This window comes from Schistocerca cancellata, chromosome 2, assembly GCF_023864275.1.
Source record: "Schistocerca cancellata isolate TAMUIC-IGC-003103 chromosome 2, iqSchCanc2.1, whole genome shotgun sequence".
Classification (NCBI taxonomy): Eukaryota; Metazoa; Arthropoda; class Insecta; order Orthoptera; family Acrididae; genus Schistocerca; species Schistocerca cancellata.
The window spans coordinates 398,184,556-398,209,421 of record NC_064627.1 but is presented as its reverse complement, the minus strand read 5'-3'; the positions used below and the strand labels follow the sequence as shown (position 1 = coordinate 398,209,421).

General features: G+C 37.0%; 1 protein-coding gene across 1 annotated transcript in view; it reads left to right on the top strand.

Moving 5' to 3' along the window:
- The window catches only part of LOC126161827 (regulating synaptic membrane exocytosis protein 2), a 1,269,779-nt gene that overhangs the window by 642,528 nt on the left and 602,385 nt on the right, over window positions 1-24,866 (top strand). Inside the window, 1 exon segment of the mRNA XM_049917929.1 lies at window positions 3,567-3,642. Within this exon segment, the coding sequence (XP_049773886.1) occupies window positions 3,567-3,642 (76 nt within the window).

Genomic DNA, 24,866 nt, shown 5'->3' with positions numbered 1-24,866 from the left:
AGGGTGTCCATTACTTTTTCTTCATTGACTGGTATAGATGTGAAAGGGTTATGCGGTGCTTTGTGCACATTGTGGTGATCCTCTCTTGTGATGTCAGATCTGGTTAACTGAACCTTGACAATGAGTATGCTTGTCCTTATGCTCTCATGTAGTCCAGTGTTGTGCCACTGTCACATATGAATACCCCACAAATCTGGACATTGCGCAATTTGACCAGTGAGCCAAATGGAGACCCACATTGAGGCCCCTTTTAAACTCTGGATCGCCAAAGAAACACCAGCTTCCACAGGTACCTCATGCGCTGTGAAAAGCACTGAAGGATTGTGTAGTAAACTGTGTCAGATGCAGATAACCCTGTCTCACACTAGTATGCAACAGCTTTGTGCCCTTATCTGATGCTGTTAATGACCTGTTTATTGCCTACTAATCCTAGTAACAACACAGATTCAATCTAGTGGCTGCTGTACTTGTCAAAGAGAACTGCAACTCTAATGATTTTCATATCTGCCAGTGGTGTGTACATTTACTAACTTACATGGACATCTCATCATGTCTCCTAGGTTGTTCACTTTATTTGTCAGTCAGTGTACTGTGGCTTGTGAAATTTCATGTGACAAATAGAAAACTGTTTAGATATACTAGTTGAGTTAAATTTAATCAGTTACAGATCTCTATTATAAGATGACACCATAATATTCCATATTTAGGCAAATATTACCTATTCTTCCTGTAATGACCCCCCACAAAATTGATTTATAAACTTCAACTATATGCGCATGGCATGATAAGTTTTAATTGCATAGCTCAGAGAAGAGAACACCCTGGAAATGGAACACTCCTTACTATTGAAAATCCAATCATGTATCCACTTCAAAACAACATTTTTGTGAATCAGACCAAATCCAACCATTGCGAAATGAATAAACTGGACATTGAAATCAGTGATGAAACATTTAAAGGATGATGTAGATATCAGTTACTTTCATAGAAAACTATATAAGTTTTTAGGAATATTTTTGTTGGTCTTAGTTTTTCTTGTGCAAATTGATCCAATGGTTTGAAAAATACACGAGTTACTTATGACAAAGTCAATTAAGATATAAAAGCTATACTTGACTGGTTGTTTATTGTAATGTATGCACCATCTTGAAACAAAATATATGTTAGATGATAATGTTACTGCTGGAAGGTCATTAATACACACGAGAAAAATGTTGTGACACTAAGACAATCTTGTGGGATAGCACAAATAGTTAATTCCAATTGAGATTAAAAGTGAGAACTTAGCAGGAGACATTTTCTTATTATGACCATTGTTTTCTGTTTGTACAAATTGAACAATTTAGCAGAATTTCCTGTAACACCATAATTTTTTAATTTACTAAAAATGATGTGATTTATGCAGTCACATGTATTGATATCTCACAGAGTATACTGCTAAGATGCCTATTACAAAAGTATCATATATTAAATGAAACAACGAGTTTACTGTTACCAGTACTGTTTTATTTATTTCCACGACACGTTTCAAAGGTTTAAACCTCTATCATTAGGTGGATTTACATTATTTAGTATTACATTTGTGTGTGTGTTGTGTTACGATTTTTGGAGGAACTTGTGGCACTGTCTAGTGGAGAAACAAGACACTATTTCAGAACATGGTTTTGGATTTCTTCTGACAATAAATTAAACTGATATCTAATAGTGAACATTAAATAAGTAAAATAGAGTACCTCCAATGGTCACAGGTTTCTATTCACTGTCATAACACATCACAAGTATACTGCCACATTTGTAAACAAATTTGGCATTTGGAATCTGCTGGGTGCAACATTCCAGACGCCATAACACCAAAGTTATCTAGGCATTGTCCCATGTCATACCGTAAATATATCTTACGTTTCAGCTGTGATTGCAGTGGTCTTCCTCTGGGTTTACTGGTGTACTTTGTGATCTAAGGTCTATTATGTTTCATCATGTATCTTCTACTGAGCTTGGGGAGCCAAATGTAGTACTATTGCTCCCTGATGTATGTCACTGCTGAAGATCATATGAACAGATAGACTGGTTTTTTGCTTGCACCAGCTTGGCTGCTAGCCAAATGAACCCAACAGGTCACACAAACAACTCAAGATTAGGCATTAGCAGTGAAAAACTGCCACTGTGAGACTCCTGTCCAACTTGAAGAAAACAGGATTCTAAACCCAATTTTCCAATGACTGTCAATCTTTGCTGTTATTGCAAGAGGCAATAGACAACAACAATAGATCCCAACTCCTTCAAACAGAAGAAATCACTCTAATAAAGTTTCCCACTCCTTCCACCACAGTAGACCAATAATATCAATGGTTTTCAATATTGTGATGTAAAGGCTACTCCAGGAGAGAAGACATGGCAAAATGTAATGATTCCTGGGCAGCAAAGTGCAAAAGTGCACTAGTAGACCTAAAGGGAGGGCAATGCAAACATGTTCTGATCATTGGTTTTATTCAGTGATAGTTATTTTACAGACCCAAAAAGCTTTTATGTCAATTGACTGGCTGCAGAAGCCTATGCGCTTATATAAGTAGAGGTATTTTATCACACATGACAGTGCCTACTACCTCTGTAATCAGTCAGAATCCAATGCAGACTGAGTATTTCCATTACATTAATTACATAGCACATTTACAATTCATTTAAATCTGAATTATTTTTGTTATTATAAGAAAACACAAAGATGCTCTTGAAAATACAGATTCCATCTTCTTGTGGTTGCTGGCCATCAGCTATAACACTGCAGCAGCTGGCAGGGCAAAGATTCATGTCCATTGAGAAAACAGTACTGTGTTTTTATGATCTCCTTAACTCCAAGAGAAACAGAAAAAGAAAACAAAATTTGTGGGAATATATTGAAACAAAGGTACTGTAAATAGATGAAAATATAAATATATTTTTGGCTGATATGGCTTAGGCAAGAGAGACACCGGCGTCACTATGGTTATTTGTTGCACTATACTCTTCCCATTCCAGTTTTCCAGAGTAACTCCACACACAGAAAGAAATCAAGAAAATGCTGATGGAGTGAAGTATTCACATCTTTATATTTACATAATCCAAATACCTAAGATGGAAAAAGGAAAAATTTCACAAGTGACAATAAAGTGTAGAGATATGTCTACTTGTTGCTCCATTCAAAAATGTGCAACAAAATTAAAGAAAAATCTTACTGTGGCTGAGGCTTGGGGCAGCGTGTGATTACGTAATGAAGTTAACGGACTTTGTCTACCAAAATTTACCAAACCTGTTATGAATGAAACCTCTATTTGTAGAGTGTAGACAGAATACAATGTTGTGATGTTTAATGTAAAATGTGAAGAGTTTTCTACATTTATTATTTGCAGTGAAAATTTGTAGAGAGGAGGAAGTCCAAAAACTCTAGATGAAGACATTTCGTCTTTCAATGTTTCCATGTTTTTCTGAAATTGTAACCAAAATATGGTTAAAAATGTAACATGCACTGCTTGATTGCTTTGAACTTCTTTTAGTTTCACTTGCATTTAAGCACATCATTATTTTAATTTTAGGATATGGAAGAACGAGCTCAGATGATGAAACAGAGAATGAAGCTGATGCAGGGCCAACGAAGTTCAGGCATGGGTGGTAAGTCTTGTGCATAATTTCTGGTATCTATCTACACTCATTATTTTCAAATTTACTGTATTTTGTGCAGGAGATGTTTGTTATCTTTGTTTCTTGTTCATGGTTATCCAATGATTACTGTGGTACTCCATAATGCGCAAAGAATATAACTTCACATTATTTATAATGGATCAGTGTGCAGAGCACAGAAACATGTAACAGAAAATATCATTCACAGTTGTGTTCATTCAAGCACTAGCTTTTTTATAGCAGCACTTGGAAGCTAGTGTGAAGGTGAGTGGTTGACATTCCTTTATTTTGCTTAATGCCCCATCCATGAAGTTCCATTATTGTTTCCACAGTATTTTTTATGCTAGATGGGCCATTCCACATGTGTAGATTTGGAAGTCTTTCTAAACAACGAAAATGCTATCATATTATAACAAATATAATAAAGGTACAAATTGTATCTTGTACCATACAAAATGAAAAAAGCCCAGATGATATAACAGTACCTTTTGAGTTTTGAGAAAGTAGACTGGTTGCAGTGCATTAAGATTCTAGTCAACATAATAATTTTCAGCAAGTGCTGTTTGCATTGTTGATTATTTCACTGGGTTTTCAACTAAATCTGTTTTGGTTTATGAAGAAAACGTGTAAGTCGCAAAATGAAGCATTAAAATATATCCCCTGTGTCTGTGAAAAATGTCAAAAATTCTTACATCTTAACCAGTTGAGATACTAAGTCCAGAGTATTTGGAAACTAAATATCCTTCTTCTGGAGATGGTAAGCAAAGTGATGTTGAAGGAGAGAGTAAGGAAAACATCTTACTGCATGAATCTTCCCAACTAACTAATAATAATTTAGAGTTCTGCTAAATACAAGGGCTGGAACTTTAATAGTGGCAACTATTTATTTACAGCTTATACAAAATAGATACATGTTTCAAAGTTTTACTGACCTACAAAGTAGTCACCAGCATTGTGCATAACTCATTGCCAGTGATGCGGAATTCGTAAGGTACTCTTAGCAGTGCCAGTTGTGTTGACAGTACAGCTCGCACAGTACGTGCTTGAGCATTGTCGTGCAAAATGTTGGTCATGTCCAGCAGAAAGTGTCATCACTTCTGTCTATATGCTGTTTATTTTTGGAACACAACCTACGACCAGCTTAGAGACAGAAATGATGACACTTTCTGCAGGACCTGACCATCATTTTGCAGAACAATGCTCAAGCACGTACAGTGTAAGCTGTTACTGCTTTGTTTGACTGATGGGGCTGCTAAGTACTATACCACCTACTGCACTCCCATGACTTAAACCCTCGTGAGTTCAACTCGATTTTGAAACTGAAGCAAACACTTCACAAAATTCGCTTCAGAACTGCTACAAATTTGTCGGGCAATAGAATGTGCCACTTGAACTGTCAACACAACTGGCACTGCTAAGAGAATCCTACGACTTCCACATCACTGGCAACGGGTTATACACAATGCTGGCGACTACCGTATTTACTCGAATCTAAGCCGCACTTTTTTTGCAGTTTTTTGTAATCCAAAAACCGACTGCGGCTTAGAATCGAGTGCAAAGCAAGCGGAAGTTCAGAAAAATGTTGGTAGGTGCCGCAACAACTAACTTTTGCCGACGAATATATGTAGCGCTACACATGCATGCTTTGCAGGCACAAAGATAAATACTGGCGCCAAAACCTCTGCGTCAGTAAATAAATTTAAAAAAAGGTGGAAGACGAGCTTTTTTTCTCCGCCCCGAGTTTCGACAACTGCATTTTCATACATTATCCAACGAAGTAAATACAAATTCCGTATTGTTCATCTTCGAATGTAGCAACATTTCAATGTACTACGAAAATCCGACTGGCAAGACTGTTTGGGATATTTAACAATATGGCCAACTCTACGTTCTGAATTTTTTCATACCTGTGAGAAGAGATGGTTGCTAATAGGAACTTTTATGAACTGTGAATCACATGCAGTACTCTCTTCACCATAAGAATAATATGGATATAAACATTTTGCCATGTATTGTTTTGTGTTTGCTGCTGTCTCATTTAAATCATGTCTGCCTAACAAACTATGAAACTAGAGTGAGACAACAGCAAACGCGGAAGAATATACATATCATGTCATGTTTATATTCATATTATTCTTATGCCTAATAGTGATAGAGTCAGAAATGAAGCACGGAAATTGACTAGATTTTTAAATCTAAGATGGCTCTAATTTCTGTGCAGAATGTTATATACTAAAGAGGCGCCTGCAAAGATTTTCAAACGGAGAAAAATTTTCGCTAAACTCTCATTCAGAATTCTATCATACGCAGTATATTATTTGGTTCTTGTTGATCAGTATCAAAGAAACAGCAATGTAAGTAACAACAAAATAGCAGTTTCTTGCCTTTGTCTCTCTCTCTCTCTCTCTCTCTCTCTCTCTCTCTCTCTCTCTCTCTCTCTCTCTCTCTCTCTCTCTCTCTCTTTTTTTTTTTTTTTTTTTTTTTTTTTTTTTTTTTTTTTTTTTTTTTTTTTTTTTTGCATGACACTGTACTGTAATGCATTTTCAGCTTAGAGTGACGTAAAGACCTATAACAAAGAGAACGGCGCTTATCAGATCAAAGAAAAATAAGCAATCAATTCAAACCAGACGAAGCATATGAAAAAGGAAGGGTACCCGTATAAATACGGACGAAGCGCCTGACGCATAGCAATGGTTACCTGGTAAAGCTTAACTGCTAAGCTTACGACTTGAGCCAAACTACTGTAGCTGTATTGTCATTCATTCGACCCAAATTTTGTCTCATATTACAATGGAGCAACTTTGTTTCGATGTGGAGGTGTGGTCTAAAACTTTTCTCTCCCCTCTCAAATTTTGGGTGCGGCTTAGATTCGGGAAATTTTTTTTCCTTGATTTCGAGTCTCATTTTTCAGGTGCGGCTTAGATTCAAGTGCAGTTTAGATTCGAGTAAATACGGTACTTTGTAGGTCAGTAAAACATTGAAACATGTATCTATTTTGTATGAGCTGTAAATAAATAGTTGCCGCTATTAAAGTTCCAACCCTCATATGTCCATTAGTCCTTGCATTTTTTCTTCCTGTCCACCAGTGACAGATGTTCATTGTCTACTGTGGCTTATCGATCAATATGTGCTGATTTTTCTCATCTTTCAGAAGAACTTGTTTTTGCTAGTAGAGATACACTGAGCCTCTGGCTGTTGCATCTACTTGTATTCAGACATTTGCAAGGAGACTGTTGTCCACTGTATTATTCTAAGCTCATGTTCTTAAAAAAAATCATTTAACTCAGTTGTCCATATGATCTTACACACATTAGTACTGCTTACTCTAATATTATTCTGTTTTCTGAGAATAAAGAGGGTAGAGAGCATTACAGGAAACTGCAAGCTAAATTTCAGCATCATCCAGAGTGGTTTAGAGAATAAAATAGTAAAATTCAAGAATATGTCATGAAGTGATAATGAAACAACGAAAATTACTGATGTAATTGGGTAGGAAAAAAATCTAATCATGAAGTGGCATCAGGAGAAAACATATTTAAGGGTTAAATAAATGTGCAAGCTTTCAGAGCCAGTGGCACCTTCTCTATCAGAATGGTTGAAGGGGAAGAAAAAGAGACTGGTGAGGTTTAGGAAATGGGGAGAGTTTGGAAAAATTGACCAGAGCCCAGGGCAGGGAACACATACCACACAGGATGAGAAGAGAAGACTGATTATTGGGGTCTGCATTGGATGATATTTGATTCCCTGAGGGCTTAAGGGTGGAAGGTAGGATAATAAGCAAGTCAGATATTACTGACAAAGAGTTAATAAGAGCGAAATCTAAATGTATTGTGTGTGGTAGCGGTGGAGGGTAGGTAAAAATAGTCAAGAAAGAAAATAAGAAATATAGAGAACTAAAAGAGGTGAAGAAAGGAATGATTACTGTGTAAGAAATGTTGAAGTTCATGAAATTAATGTAAATTAAGGCCAGATGAGTGGTGAGAACGAATTACATGTTGTAACACCAGTTCCCACTTGTGGAGTTCTGAGAACCTGGTGTCTGGAGGATGAATGCAGATGGCATATGACTTGAAACTCTCAGTGCAAGCTGTTTACGTAATGTGACTACAGCTTGACAACTGTTTGATGTATGCATTACTCTGTTTGATGTATGCATTACTCTAAGGGTGAAACGACATAGTTCTCTGCTAAGAAAACATCTCCTCGTGAAAAATATTTCTTCATTTCCAACCAAACTATTTTCTGGTATTGCCTAATGTTTTCTCTAGTTTGTGTAACTTCAGCACTATAGTACACAGTTTAGTGAGTTGTTGGAATGTGGCCATTAGTTCCGGACTCCCTCATGTCTGTATAGAGGGGACACTGCAAAAAGGGTGGACATTTCGCCCTATTTGGTTTTTCTGTGTTCTGAAGTTAATTGCTCTTTTAAAATGGCATAGAAAATTGTCATCAAAGATGGCATAAAAAATTTTCATACTTTTACACTACTTTGGATGTGAGCTGGTACTTCCACACATTTTCAATTCTAACTTTTACAGACCTCCAACTGTAAGTAGAGTGAACATAAGAAACATTTACTGGTGCACCTGTATCAATGATAAAGGTAGACCATCTACCATTGATTTTACATTGCGAAGTTACTTTTGCCTCTAGAGTGTGCCATATGTCTCTTACTGGATTCAATTTGTGGAAGAGAAGTCAGGGGCAGTTGCAGAACAGTTTTTGTTTCCTGTGTTCACATTCCTGAACACACTCAGTCAAGCACCTCAGTAACTGATTTGGTTAGTGGAGGAGTGTTATAAAATTGAACTCTCATTTCAAAATTTTCTACAGTGGGCACATTCTGGTTCCAGACACTCATGATCCTTGTGGCCAGGGTGTTTGCAATGGGTATGATGCACTTCAGTAATGAATGCATGTCTAGTTGGGTTCACCCTGGTGGTAGATTGGAAGAATTCCTGGACCTTCTCTCATAGCAACGCGAGTTGTATGGACTCCCATAGTATACACGGCAAAGCACACTTCACCTCAGCACTTACATGTGAGTGAATCCTGTGAACAAATATGTCCACACAGTAAGCTTTTGCTTCATTGAGCAGTACTTCATTACTTTTCTCCGGTAAATATGTGCAACATAACACAGGTCATATTCAGTCATCACAGTGCTCCAAATCCTTACCAGAGTTTTGGTATAGGATGGAAAGCTTTTTCCTACAGTAGCTAATGCTACGGATATCTCTGTATCTATCCACTAAACCATCTGTACAGGCATCAAATGCGTTGTTTATCTCAGAGCCCTTCCAGGGGACTTACATTAGTGTGAGGCTCTCCTTGCAACTTAAGGTTCCCGACTCATACTAACACTTTGTCATCCTGTGCAGACATTTTCCTTACACCCATTAAATTTTATAATGAAGAGTGTACATTTTTGTGTGGTGTACCGTGGAAAGTGGGAACCAGTGAACTCAATGCAACATAAGTTACATGCCAGTAATGAACCATTCCTAGATATTCTGGAAATGGGGAAACAAGGCTAGCTACGAAGACAGTGTCGCTTTGTGGTGTCATGTTCAATAATGCCTCATTAAGGCTCCTTTGCAACTCTGTTTCTTGACCTGGAGTTTCTCCATCCTTGCATGCAATTCTTGATCCATATCCAGTCATTGTGGGAGCCCCTATACACATGAAAACGAAAGAAAAAATCAACCCTCGGCACCAGTTCACAGCAACCTATATTGTTTCACCAGTGACTTACGTCTACTGATCAATGAATGGCATGGCAGCTTTGGGCACCATTGGGACAGAAGTATCCAGTGTGGGAATGGTGATGGGTCACCATACTCGTGACTTGGCTTTGTGGGAAAGCGATAATGGTGGCAGGTGATTCTGAACAGCCTCATGCAGCTGCAGCAATAGTGGCTGCACTAGGTAGAGTGTGGGAGGTAGCTTGGACTGATTGTGTTAAGCACTTATTCTCTGTACCCCAGTGTTGAGGCCTGACAGTCTGCATAGAGGTTTAAGACATCCACACATGTCTTCATAAATTGTATGCTGCACCTCAAAGCCAAAAGTAAGGTGAATCTGGCCTCTCACTTCTGATGCCAGTTTGTGCACCTGCTTGGAAGACAAGGGTATAGTCAGAATTTAAAAGCAGCATGGTCTTATAAACAACAAACTCATAGTCATAAAAAAGAAACTGTATCTTTTTTTTTTTCTTAGGGGGATTACCAGATGAGTATTGTCAAGTGGGGTGTGAGAAGGTAACTCCAGTAGCTCCAGATCCAGTTTCGGGGAGAAGGAAACTGAAAAGTTAAAGAAGACTTGAGCCATTTGGAGTCTGTTCTGGCTGTGACTCAAAACAGAAGAGAGCTCCATTTTGTGCCCGTGGTTCCGAGGGCCATCTGTCTCACTATTCATGTGATTTTGTGGCATGATTTGATTGGCAGTGTGACATTGCTGAGGACGATTTGGCCTATTCCGGCATGAACTGGTGGATTTTTGCATCTGCTGAAAGGCAATGGACAAAAAAGTGGCCTTCTTGTAAAATTTAAGTCGTAAAAAATTCTTGCATTTAGGACCTGGGGGCATGTTGTACATTCCATGAGTTTAGGTGGCTGGTTAGTAATTATGGACCAGTGTGACTCCCCAGTGCTTTCAGTGTAATATGCAGTACATGCCATCACTGTCATCCAGGTAAATGGTTCTGTTACATGTTTCTTGAGTGAAACCTATAATTCAATAATTTTTTCTTACATAATTTAAATGTAAACTTCTTGATATAGTATAAAAACTGAGATTATATATCGTTGTTAATATTTAGAACATCGGGCTGAGTGATAAATAGTTGCACAAAGGTTGAAATGACTGGTGTTCAAGACACCAAATTCTCATTCTTCCCCAGGTAATACACAAACATTCTTGGTGTGATACAGAAGTCACTTGCAAACTTACAGGTTAACGGCATACACAGCTTGTACTTGTAGTTAAAGATGTACTTGTGTTCTTGTGTGATACTGAAAATACTTTGGTCAGTATTTTGAGTCCATAGCTGCACTTCTTACATACATGACACAAATCTTTTAGTATTATATTAGTGGTCTGCAGCACATACTACAAATGTCATTTGATACAGTCAGGTACATTTTCCATAGTACTGACTGATTTGTGAACATAAGTCTTACTTTATTAACCAGCTTAAAGGGTAGTTGTAAGCTGCATAAAATTACCAATTTGGACAAAAACAAGATAAATCTACCTCTTCCTACTCACAATTACTTCAGACTTATTTTCTTCTTAATGGATTCACTACCACCAAAGTACTGTGTATTCATTAATTTATCCGTAGTGTTCTGCAGATACTATCAAAAAGTAAAACCTTCAGGGATGTGGAATGAGACAAGTTTTTCATTAATAAAAGCAAAGCAGTACTAAGAAACATAAACTATAAATTCTGTTAACAATATGATGGTGGTTAGTACTATTTATGCATATGCCAACTAAATACAGCACAGTAATTACAAGGAAAGCCACTACTTTGAGGAATGCCGATACTTTCTTGATTATATTAAATAGCAGCTGTTTATATTCTGTTGGACTTTCAACATGAGGGATATGTTTTCTCCACAATTCTTTCCCTCTACTACCCCTCAGAAGTCTGATCAGTCGCAAAATGGAATCCACATTGAAAATCGAAAGTGTTTTATTTGCAACATTTAGCCACACTCGCCAGATACTTCTCTGTGTTGTTGCCACTCTGGCTTAGACATTTTTTGTTGTGTGGTACAGACTTTCCAATACCCTCATCATAGATGGCAGCCATCTGTGCTTTCAGCCAGTTCTCTATGCTAGTCTGCAGCTCATTGGCTCTGCCAGAATGCTGTCCTCCTAGCCAGTGTTTCATCTTAGCAGAGAGGGACTTCAGAGGGAGCTAAGTCTGGGCTATATATTGGATGATCAAACACTTCCCTTTGAAATGTTACAAGGGTGTGTCTGTAGCAACTGCAGTGTGTGTCTGAGCATTTTCATGAAGCAGGACGAGGCCTGATAACAACATTCCTGTTCACTTGTTCTGAATTGCTCTTTGTAGGCATTGAAGAGTCACTCTGTTTTAGGCTGTAATGATGATTGGGTCATGTTCCATGAATTCTACCAGCAAAACTCATTTTGGTCGTGGAACACCGTAGCCATACATTTTTTGTTGGAGAAGGTTCACTTGCACTTCTTTGGTTTACTTGAAGAATGAGAATGCATCTGCTGTTTGTATTGCTCTTTCATTTCTTTATTTTCATAATGGAACTATATCTTGTTCCCTGTGACAATTTTGTTCAAAAAAATCTTCTCCTTCATCATGGTAGCACTGGGGAAACGTTAAGACATTCACTGTGTTTTGTGATGGCTTGACAGCATCTTGGGAACTCATGTCACACAGAGTTTGCAGAACTGAAGTCTCTCACTTGTGATGGTGTAGAGTATTGAGTGTTTGATACACGCTTTCTTCTCTGACTGCATGAATCATGAACAACTCTACATCCTGCTTCAAAGTTCCTGCACCATTGCTGCACTTTGCTGTCACTCATGAAAGTTTCATCTTATACATTTCACAATGAATTTCAGTTGCCTTGCACTCCTCAGCATGAACAGATCAAATGACAGCACTGGTAAGAAACTCTATTGTTCTAGGCTCACTGTGTCAGAAGTGACAAGTGTGACATGACGTGATCAACGGGCATGCTAGTGACACAGCACAACACATCTGCACAAAGCTTCTTCGGATTTTCATCGTGGTTTTAATTTCGTGGACCATCAGACCTTTTTAAAAAGAAAAAAATGAAAAAGAAACCTTCTTATTTACTTTATTAGTTAAATATTGTTTGCCTAAAATTGTTACCTATGTGTCCCTACTGACAGAGCCTTGTTTAAAATACATTGCTTCTTGCTATGCATGTTTAAAACAAACTTTGCTGCCTTCCGTCTGGCAAATTTTGGTCCTTGAATCTAGTTAATCTGATAATTTAAAGGAGTTGTGTGAGTGAAATCTTATGGGACATAACTGCTAAGGTCATCAGTCCCTATATAAAGGAGTAGCTTATAAGGTAGATTTTTAAATTTTCTTGTAGACTGATAATTTCTTGTTTTATGTTAGACTGAAGTTGGTTAAAGACCTTTGCATCAAACGAGAAAGCTCCATTTCGAACTGTATTGTGGCAACAAGGTAAAGTCTACATAAAAATTATTCTTGTACCTTGTATATCTCTTGTGCCAATCCCATTTCAGCCAAAACTGATTTTTACTATCAGCAGCAAATATTTTTATAGAATACATGTACTGAGAAGTGAGTGTAACAACTCTTAGATTTCTAATGAGTCCTCTGCGAATGTTGACTTTAGGTGCAGTGCCCCACATGGCAATCCCAAAAGACAAAAGAGATTGCAAATATGCAAAACAAGTCAACACTCCTTTTGTTAGGGCAATGTAGGGAGAGATACTTGTAGGAGCAAAACATACTTAACTGAGCTTCTTGGTTAGCATATGTAATGATCCAATTTTAGTTTGTTATTCATCTGGACTGCAAAAAAATTACAAGAAATGTTTCATTTATTGTGTGATCAGTAGTGTCTGCTTGTGGTTCTCACTGATTATTTTTAAATGTTTTCAATTGAGTAATATGAGTCTTTGTGAGATTAAAAGAAACAGTGTTCACTGTGGACTGGTGTAGGTCTGCTGCACTATAAATTGGGCTGTCCTGATATAATTGAATTTGAATCTTTGGATTGAAAGCTTATGTTATCAGCAGATGTTACAGTGTTTGAACTGCCAGTCTCATAAATGATAAGCTAAAAACAGTTCTACAGTAATACATGCTTTCATGTACCAGTCAATTGTCTTTATTTTTGCCCTTTATATTTGCAGTATAGTATTGTTTTCATAGTTACAAATCTCCATCGCCAGACATTCATAATACTATCCAGACAACTAAATGTCATGTAAGCAGCAAAGATAAAATTACCTTATTGGTTTATGTCAAACATACATTGTTAATAAAGACAGCAGAATGATCAAAAATTCCATTTGACAAAAGGTGAAACCTACTTTCCCCTCAGATATAATGTGTTGTTATTCAGAAGGAGCAGACCAATATCTTTTGCCTTCAGCTAATTCATTAATTCATCATTTTAGATAGATCCCATCATGTTGGAGATCCTTCTGGGAAAACGAAATGAGTCATTGTGTACTTTAACATAGTGAAGCAGCTGTTAGAAACTGGTTTTCATTTTCATTTTAAATTATAATGTTTCTCAGTTTCTTGCTTTATGTCAAATGGGAGCTTGTTAAAGTTCTACAGTAAGCAGCAAAAATGTGAACACTGACAAGGGTCAACGCACTAAGATCTTCAAACTTTGTTGGGAATCTTATTACGGAAAATAATCCAAAGCTGGACATCAGCAACTGTGGGTGTCTTCATATCATTATGAAAGTATTAATAAATTTTAAATCTCTAGTTAATTCTGTGTTAACTTCATTAACACTATCTCTAATTGTGTGATGAAATGTAATACACTGGTGTGCAAAACTTAAGGATGAAAGTAACTTTTCATAATGCTTCACTGCCAAGTAACATAACTCGATGAAACTATGACCACACATAGAAAGATTTGTTCAGTGTAATACAGAAGATGACTGAAAAAGATGTGCAATGAGATGAACAGAAATGACATTTTCATTCAAAGTCAATAATTACACCGAAGTCACCATGAATTATTATGGACCCCTGGGCATTACCAAAGGTGGGGCATGATTCTTAGTAGCATGTGTGATAGGCACAAATAGCAACACATGCTTCACAATATGCTCCCATGTTGACCAGCAGGTTGGTAAGGAATTCTTGTGGTAGCGCATTCCATTTGTCCACCAATGCAGTTGACTACTGTTGGATGGTCACTGAGACATGTGGATGTGTTGGATCTCACACTTGCTCAATGGGATTCAAATTGGGGGAAATGGCAAAACAGTAGTGCCGATGTGTGGTTGTCAACACAATACTACATACTGCCACTGGGCAAAGAATCCACCCTAATCCAGTCTTTGTGCCACTATGGAGCATGAGAGCGTGTGCTTTGCAGTCCTGTTAAATGTGTTTGTGATATCACTTGCTGATTGACATACATCCCTTCTTGTCTGTTGCACAATGTAGTGGTCACCTGCTGCTGCATTTGATGTGGTTGATCACAGCCTGTTCTTCAGGCAGCAGGGTCTGTGGCCCTGGCTGACCACCTCCTCTCCTTCAGGCAACAGGGTCTGTGGTTTAGAGCACTCCTCATGTACTTCAAACAGTAGTGTGAGCAGTGCCAAACTCCTGGGCTACACACGTTACACTTTGTCTTTCTTCCAGTTTATCGATGCTTCTTCTCTGTGTGAAGTCATCCAAATGTTGTCTCTAGAACATGTTGTAATGAAGAACACCACCACAATGCACTGTAACTGCTCACATATTGACACACATTGTCTTTTCCTGTTCATTTAACTGTCTTGTGTTGCAGGGCCAGACCCCTTTCATACTATAGTCATACTGATCTCATGCCATTGATTTCCAGCTTTCTGTCCACCGCTGGGAGACCACTGACAACATGCTACATCACTTTTATTCATTTAGAGTTGTTACTATGTTATGTTAGTTTATCTATTTTGTCCTTGAGTTTTGCAGAGCAATGTTTGCATCATGCTGGTGGACTATAAACTATAATTCTACTAGTGTGTGCGTCTCCAGATCCACTGTTGTGGCGCAGTATTCAAAGACTTGTGCAACACAAAATTCACTGTCATGTAGTTCCTGAGACTGAATGCTACAAGTGTACTTACACCCCAACCTCCAGATGTCAGACACTCAGATTGGTACCAAATGTTGTATGTAGAGAGGGCATCAACCAAAACTCTGATTTAGTTTGTACAATATGATTTCATCCATAAAATGGGTGTAAACATTAATTAAAAGTAACACCAGAACTACAGAGCACAGGAAAATCATAACTGTGAGTATCTAATATGCATAGTTTCTGTGGGGAATTTGGTAGAGAGTTAGAACATCGTACCAGGTGCCATGGATTCATATTCCAAGAATCACAGTCTTTTTTATTGTATTATGCATGAAAGTGTTATATGGGACTATTAATATTTCCATATGTATGATGCAATTATTTTTTTATTTATTCTACTATTCTGATTGTTTATGTTTGTTTTGTAAAACTACAAATGCACTAGCTGTTTCATCACAAGTGATGCCTGTTCTGTCGCACATGTCTGGCAAAACACCACACCTATCTATATTAATGTACTCTGTAGGTTTGCTACTTTCAGCTAATAAAGCGAAAGGAGATGGCCAACAGAACCTTGCTACAGAGTCCTTTTACACATCAGAAAAATGTTCTCCTATATATCAGTTGCAAGCATAAACAGTTAAAACAAGTTGTCATCTATTATTGTCATCTGTTAGATTTGAATGCTGAACCAACTAACCCATACAAGAATCACAAAATGGTCATCCACACATACCGTATTTACTCGAATCTAAGCCGCACTCAAATCTAAGCCGCACCTGAAAAATGAGACTCGAAATAAAGGAAAAAAAAAATTCCCAAATCTAAGCCGCACCTGAAATTTGAGACTCGAAATTCAAGGGGAGAGAAAAGTTTTAGGTCGCACCTCCAAATTGAAACAAAGTTGGTCCATTGTAATATAAGACACAATTTAGGTTGAATGAATGACGATACAGCTACAGTAGTTTGGTTCGAGTCGTAAGCTTAGCAGTTCAGCTTTACCAGGTAGCCATTGCTATGTGTAAGGCGCTCCGTCCGTATTTATACGGATACCCTTCCTTTTTCACGTGCTTCGTCTGGTTTGAATCGATTGCTTATTTTGCTTTGATCTGATGAGTGCCGTTTTCTATGTTATAGGTGTTTATGTCAGTCACTCTAAGCTGAAAATGCGTTACTATACTGTGTCATGCATTGTTTGTCGCATTCTGATAGTGCGTGTTTACGGCCTGTCGCTGCTCGCGGCATGGCTTGCTTTTGTGCGTGCTACCGCCGCCTACAATTAAAAAAAGGAGAGGAATCGTCTCATTAGCGAAACAGTGGCAAGAGACTGCTATTTGTTGTTACTTACACTGCTGCTTTATTTGATAATGATCAACAAGAACCAAATAATAGATTGCGTATGATAGAACATGTTCTGAACGAGAGTTTGGCAAAAAATTTTCTCAGTCGGAAAATCTTTGCGGCTGCTTCTTTAGTGCATCAAATTCTGCACAGAATTTAGTCATCTTAGATTTAAAAATCTAGTCAGTTGCCGTGCTTCATTTCTGACTGTATCACTATTAGGCATAAGAATAATACGAATATAAACATGACACGATACGTATATTCTTCCGCGTTTGCTGTTGTCTCACTCTAGTTTCGTAGTTTATTGGGCAGACAGGATTTAAATGAGATAGAAGCAAACACGAAAGAATACATGGCAAAATGTTTATATTTGTATTATTCTTATGGTGAAGAGAATACTGCATGTGATTCCCAATTCATAAAAGTTCCTATTAGCAACCATCTCTTCTCACAGGTAGGAAAAAATTCAGAACATAGAGTTGGCCATATTGACAAACATCCCAAACAGTCTTGCCAGTCGGATTTTCGTATTACATTGAAATGCTGCTACATTAGAAGATGAACAATATGGAATTTGTATTTACTTCGTTGGATAATGTATGAAAATGCAGTGGTCGAAACTCGGGCGGAGAAAAAAAGCTCGTCTTTTTTTTTTGTATTTTATTTTATTTACTGACGCAGATGTTTTGGCACCAGTATTTATCTTTGTGCCTACAAAGGTTGCTTGTGTAGCGCTACATATATCCGACGGCAGAAGTTAGTTGTTGCGGCACCTACCAACATTTTTCAGAACTTCCGCATGCTTTGCACTCGATTCTAAGCCGCAGGCGGTTTTTTTGGATTACAAAAACCGGAAAAAAAGTGCGGCTTAGATTCGAGTAAATACGGTACACCTTTTATGTGCTCCATAGTTCTGGCATCACTTTTAATTCTGTTTACACATCTTCTACTGGACAACAGCATGTAGCATGAACTAAATTAGTGTTTTGGTTGATACTTACCATAAATATATAATGTAAACCAGTTGCAGACAAGTCCACGGATACCATATTTGCACAATTTCCATACTACACCACGAAACATTGACCTTGCTAAGTTGGGGTTCCTTGCATGCTTCAATGATGCAGATACCCATTACTGTAGGTGCAACCACCACTGAGTGTATATGTGGGAAGCCAGCTAAACACAAGGTTCATGAAGAGGGGCAGCAGCTGTTTCAGTAGTTGCAGGGACTGACTGGTTGATTGACTAATCTGACCATGTAACATTAGCTAGCATGGCCTCACTGTGTTGCTACTGTGAGCAGTTGAAAGAAAGAGGAACTACAGCATACACCTCACCACCCCCCTCCCACACACACACACACACACACAAGGACATGCAGCTCTACTGTATAGCTTAATGATATTGGAATCCTCTTCAATAAAATAGTCCAGAGGGAAAATATTCCCCCATTCAAATCTCACCAATGGGGATTGGCATTCTACAGGTAATAGTGTGAAATGAGTCCTTCATCAGGTATGCAGGTTACTGAATTTAAAAAGGGAAATGGACACACTGAAGTTAGAGGTAGAGGAGACTAGTGGTCAGGTTAGTACAGATAGAAAATCAGATAGAGGTTATGCAGGAGTTGGAATGGAAGTAAATTCTACGAACAGCATTGTGAATGCATGATCATATCCAAGATAGACTGAAGCCAACATCCATCACAGTAGTGCAAGTTTCCATGCCAGCTTTCTCTGCAGATGATGAAGAGATTGAAAGATTATATGGTGACAGAAAGTAAAGTATTCATGCACTTGAAAGAGGTGAAAATTTAATTGTGGTGGGTAACTGGAATTTGGTAGTAGAAAAAGAAAGAGACGGATAAATAGTAGGAGAACATGGACAGGGGAAATATAGAAAAGTACCAAATGCAATAGGCAAGAAAGAATAAATGAGACTGACAGAAAGTGCAAAATGGAGGACAAATGTAAGGCTGTAGAAGCTTGTATAACTAAGGGAAAGAAAAATGCTATGTGTAGAAAAGTTAAAATAGTCTTTGGAGATGAAGAGGTCAGATGTCAAGCCAGTGGTAAGCAAAGATTGAAAAACTGGAAAATGGAAGCAATATGTAGAGAATCATTATAAGGGGAAGGTATTATACAAAGAGAGAAAGAAGTAGGTGAAATAGGAGCTATAATACTGCAAGAATAATTCAACAGAACACTGAAAGACCCAAGTGGAAACAAGGCTGATGGAATAGACAACATTCCCTCAAAATTATTGGGATCCTTATGAGTGCTACCCGTAACAGAATTATTCCACCTGCTGCGCAGGATATCTGAGACAGACTTAAGCTTGGAATACCACTGAGCCATCAGTTTAATAAGTCATGTTGTGTAATATTGCCAAGAATTATTTACAGAAGAATGGGAAAACTGTTAGAGACCGATCTTGGGGAAGATAAATTTGGGTTCTGGATAAATGTAGATACACACGAGGCATTATTGATCCTACAACTTATCTTAGAAGGTAGATAAGTAAAGGCAAACCTACATTTATGGAAATTTACAGATTTAGGGAAATCTGTTGACTTTGTAGACTGGTTATAGACTTTGCAATTTTAAAGGTAGCAAGAATAAAAGACAGGAAGCAAAAGTTTATTTCCAACATGTACAGAAACCAGATTGCAGTCATTAATCAAAGAACATGAAAGGGAAACCATAGCTGAGAATCAAGTGAGACAGGATTGTAGCCTGCCCCTGATGTTATTGAGTCTGTACATTGTAAAATCTGTGACCGAAGCCAAGGAGAAATTTGGAAAGGGAATTAAAGTTCAGGGAGAAGAAATAAAAACTTTGTTCTGGATGACATTGTAATTCTTTTAGAGACAGCTAAGGTCTTGGAATAACAGTTTAACTGTGTATTTGTTCATAGTAACAGGGCATGTACTTTCCAAAAGTTAACCCTTGGTAATGGTCATTAGATTTTTAGGGATTGTTAGTAAGCTGTGAAATATTATTACATCTTTCAGTGACATAGTTTTCTATTTTCAAAGAAAGGCAAAATTCAATATAATTCCATGCCTTTGCAAGTAAGTACTGGAAAGAGGATGGATGTGTGTGGTGATTAACATTCCGCCCTTAAGGAAGAGAAAATTAAGATGCTGCATGCTGCTAAAATAACAGCAGAGGACTTGCATGGTCAAATTGTAGTATGAAGCTGCATGCTTTTCACTATGTTTGGATCATTTCTGTTCATATTCAGAATGATAGTATGTATTACACTTCAGAGGAAAATTGCTATGGATTTGATTCCCTTAGTCCTTAGATCAACAAAATTCTACATGATATCCTTTTGCTTATTATATTTCAATTCAAATTCAATGTTTTATGTCCATGCAATATTATACCCTGCTGTGAATGATCAAGTATGTTCAAATATTTGTCAGGGCAAATGAATTGTGTACAGTTTTCAACATTTCATTGAAAAGTTAGTTGATAAAACATCCAGGAAGTTTATTTGTTCCAAGAAAGCTACAGATGATGTCACCAAAGGGCTAAAATATTTTACTCTTAAAACAACAAATAACTTAATCTCAGAATTCGTATCATATTCAATATTTGTGTAAACAGACAGAAACCAAACACAGTCTTTCCTGGACAAATTTTGGTTACTGACTAAAGTAAAACTTCTGTTAGGTATCACTTTGACATTTGAGTGACACCCAGGGTAAAGAGTTTAATGATCTACCAATCTGATCAGAAAATAGAGAAGCAGATAAGGACTTTTTAAATCTAGAAAAAGTTTTGATTCCACAGGGCACATTGTTTCATGTTACAATACTTTACATGTACAAAGTGTACCCACAGAAAATTTGAGTCATAGGAAAGACTATCTATAAAAGAAAGGTTAGAACAAATATGTAAAGAAAGTTCTGATATTAATTTTTTTGTTGCCTTGACCGTACGTATGTACACTGGATTACTAGTTCTGACAGAACTAAGCTGCCATCTTTAGATCCACAGAGTACAGGTTATGAATTCATGCTGTGCGATAAACTGCTTGTATGTATTTACACCAATGTAAGGGACTCATAGTAAAAAGAGAATAGAACATTAAAAATTATAGCTATGTCTTCATGACAAGACAGAGTCATACAATTGTGGCATGTCAAGAGGTCCTGCATGTTTCTGGATTGGCTGCTGGCTATATAATCCCGTGCTTATGAACCTAATTCTTCTCCAGCACTAAATGTTTCGAGTTTCATTTTGATATATGACACTACAGTTGTAGGTAGTTCCCAGAGAACACATTTCATAATGTTTCACAGGGAATCTTGCCCCACACACTACTATAAATTTCCCAGTTGATTTTTGGATGATTAAAGTTTCTTCAAATGATGACAGTATGATCCACAGGGCACAGCATTCAACATTGTTCCTTGTTACAAGACTTCAGAAAATGGAGGATACAACTTCATTAACACATTAGCAGTATGATTAGTGAACTTACTTTCTCTAAAGTGCTCAGTTACATGGGTGGGGGGGAGGGGGGGAGATATGGTGGTCAATAGTAGGGGTCGATTGTAAATTGATGCCAACCCTTGGTACTGAATCTTGCCCAGACAATCTTGCATGCAGTTTCAATTTCTATTTTGGTAAGCTTGAGTCTCTTGTCTACTGCACAAATACCCCACCTCAATTTACCAGTAACATATCATTTCAATATACACTTAATTATTTCCAGATATTTCACTGCTACCAGTTTTGGATTTTAACCACCTTTCTGTACCGAGTATAATGTGAGCTCCACAGCTTTTTGTGGCACTTCAAATTCTGACACTTTGTTCTGAATGCTTCAGCAATTAATCACTAGTGTTTCAATACTCCCATCTGTATAGGTCACTTCCTTGAATCTTGTACTGACACTTTTGTGTCCCCTACAGCCCTTCTGTTTCATTTATCCTGAGGCATTTTTTTCTGATGGTGTGGTTAGGTCTTGCACAGCACATTGTTGCATATATATTGTAAATGATTTCACAGTTGTCTTTTACTGTAAAAGTTATTTATTTCACTATTGCAATTTTGATCATGGGGCCATTATCAAGAGGCATAACAAACATGAGTCACACCAAATCACTACTCTTGTACTCTGTGTACATGACAACTGAGGCAGTTCATAGATGTATATAATGAATACATGAGTAGTGATATGGTATTGTGTTAAATTTGTTGATAAAGTTAAAAGACCTAACATAAGATTTGTAGATTTTGTCCTGTGCTAAAGGAAAGTTACACCATTTGATAATGGCCACTTGGCAAAAATTCCAATATTGTAAATAAGTAACTTTTATAGTTAAAGACATCTATGATGTCATTTACAAAATTTTACACAATGTGAACCCAAATAATGGGAAGTGAATGTGCTGTGTTTTATCTAAGATCAGTTACAGCCCATTTGTAAAAAAACTGTTTATTAGTTTTAAAGAACGCCTTATTTATATTTTGAAACCCTGAAGTCAAGTTTGGTTATAATAGCTGCATCATCAGCAAAGAGAACTATTTCGGCTTCTGGGATATATAATGCCAGAATATTTATATATTACAAGAACAGGAGTGGTCCCAATTATGATCACTGTGATCCACCTGTAGTGATTAGTCTCTACTCTGAAGATACTGTTTCATTGTGTACACTCCCTACATTTGTCTGCATCTTTTTAGTTTGATAGAATAAAAATCTGTTACCAAAAAGATCTCGGGTGCCACATATTTGACCTTCTCTAATAGACTACTGTGGACTTCACACTCAAATGATATTGATAAGTCACAGAAAATGTCAGTTGGCAATATTTCATCATTTAAATTTTGTGTATTTGTATTCTTAATTGAAAAGTGGCATTTTCTGTGTAGAGGCTTCTGTGAAATCAAAATTGAGGCTGACAAAGTATTTTATGTTAGACATTTGTGTTGTCTCAGTATATCTCAAATGATAATGAAGTGTATATATATTGTGTGTATATGAAGTACGATATTTTAGTTCTTTACTTAAGATATTGTCAAATCTGTGAGACTTTTTGCTTTTGAAGGGTATCCATTACATTCTTAATTTCTTTGGAATGGCATAGAGCAACTGCAATTTGCTTGTATGTACATGGCATTGCTTCCTGTCTTTTTCTATTGCTTTGTCCTTTAGCTTACATGGAAGAAAATAAGAAAAATCACAAAATGAAAATCATATGGAACCCATAAGTAACAGACCAATTTCATAAAAGTACAGAAAATCTAACCCAGACTTAATCCTAACTTTCAAAGTGTCAGGTATTAACATAGGGACTGCTCTGCAACAGAAACAGGATAGAATTTGGAAGCCTATAGGTTTATTTTCAAAGAAGTTTTTCCTTGACTAGAGAAATTATTTGGTTTAAAACAGAAAACTTCTCACTATTCATCTAGCAATAAAAAACTTTAAAAATCTACTCAAAGGAAATGCATTTTCTGTCTTCATAGATCATGTCCCACTAACTTGTGCATTCAAACTCTAGGATAAGAAGGCTTCACTATTGCAGCTCCATTATCTCATGTCTTGCTTGTCAGAAGGATAAAATTGTAAGTCATACTAAATCACTTATTGGAAGGTTCTCTTTTGTTGATGAATATTTTCAAGTGGTGTATATTGAACTATTGTGTCCTTTATCATCATGCTACAGGTGCACTTATTGTTTAACTTAAATAGATAGGTTCATCATCTGTACAAAAGTTGTGTCCCTTTAAAATATTGATGAAATAAACAATATTATTTTCTTTTCAATCCCAGGAGTACCAGATTTGGATGTGCAACAGAGAGTGATAGATCAGAAAGCAAAGTTTCAAACTACTATGTTTCAAGTCTTGGTGAAGATTTGTGACTGTAGGCTTACAAGAACTACTGTAACCTACCCAAAGGATAGTCAGAAATTTGAATCATTTTTACCATGCATATGGACTCTTGCTACAACCAAATGGAGTAATATATTACACATGATTCTACTTGATCTCAGTTATCCATCCTAGAATGAAATCATTTCTTCAGTTGTGGAACAGTTGTGCTGTGTCACACTGAGGTTACCCATCGACAAAGTGAAGAAAATGGTGAATCACCTGAAACTTGCTGACTACTCCCACAAAATGATCCACAAGTATTGTGAATGTACAAATCTTGCATTGATAAAGTAAAGATTGGACTCATATGACCTTATGAAGATCCATTTGCAGTGAATCAATATTTACTGATTTTTTGACCATATAGGTTAAAGATAAACTAATCAGCATACCCAACCAGGGTAATTTCATTTTGATGACATTGCACATAAAAATACAAAACCATTAGATTATCTGTTACTTGAAGATGGTATTAAATGTTCCCAAGGACACCAGAAAGTTATAAGATCATCACATGTTATTAGATTCCCTGCCAAGCTCACGAACATCACTGAGTGGACTGAAACTGAGGGGGAAGTTATGTGGGGATATATGAAAATGTAAACAGTAACTGAAAACTAAATTGTGTTGAGGTAGACCATATTAATATGTTATTTATTTTAACTGAAGTTGATAGTAATATTATGAGAACAAACTTGATGATATTCCACAAAGTTTCAAGATTGCAGCTGAGTGACGTCAACTTCTTGCCACTATATGTTGGCTGAAAACTATCAGTCATCTTTAGGTGAATGTTGTGCACTGCAGATTACTAGTTCACATCACTAACTTTATACCAAAAAGTCTTGTGGAGATGCATGCACAAAGGGAACTGCTATGCAAGTGACCTCTGTCAACTTTTATGCCTTCTTTCAGAATTGCTTCATCAATGACAACAGGCACACACATAATGGTCATACAACATGCATGCTCTCTGTCAGAAAGTAGGCTCACAGAGTTAGAATTCAGATGTCATATGAATAAAATTAATTGTCATTAGATGTGTCTCTAGTCATAAAATATTTCCTTTCTTTAGATGTTAAAGAAATCACTGGGTCCCATGCCTTATTCAGTTGAAATCAGCCACCATGATTTCTACAATCTTCCACCAAATGTATTT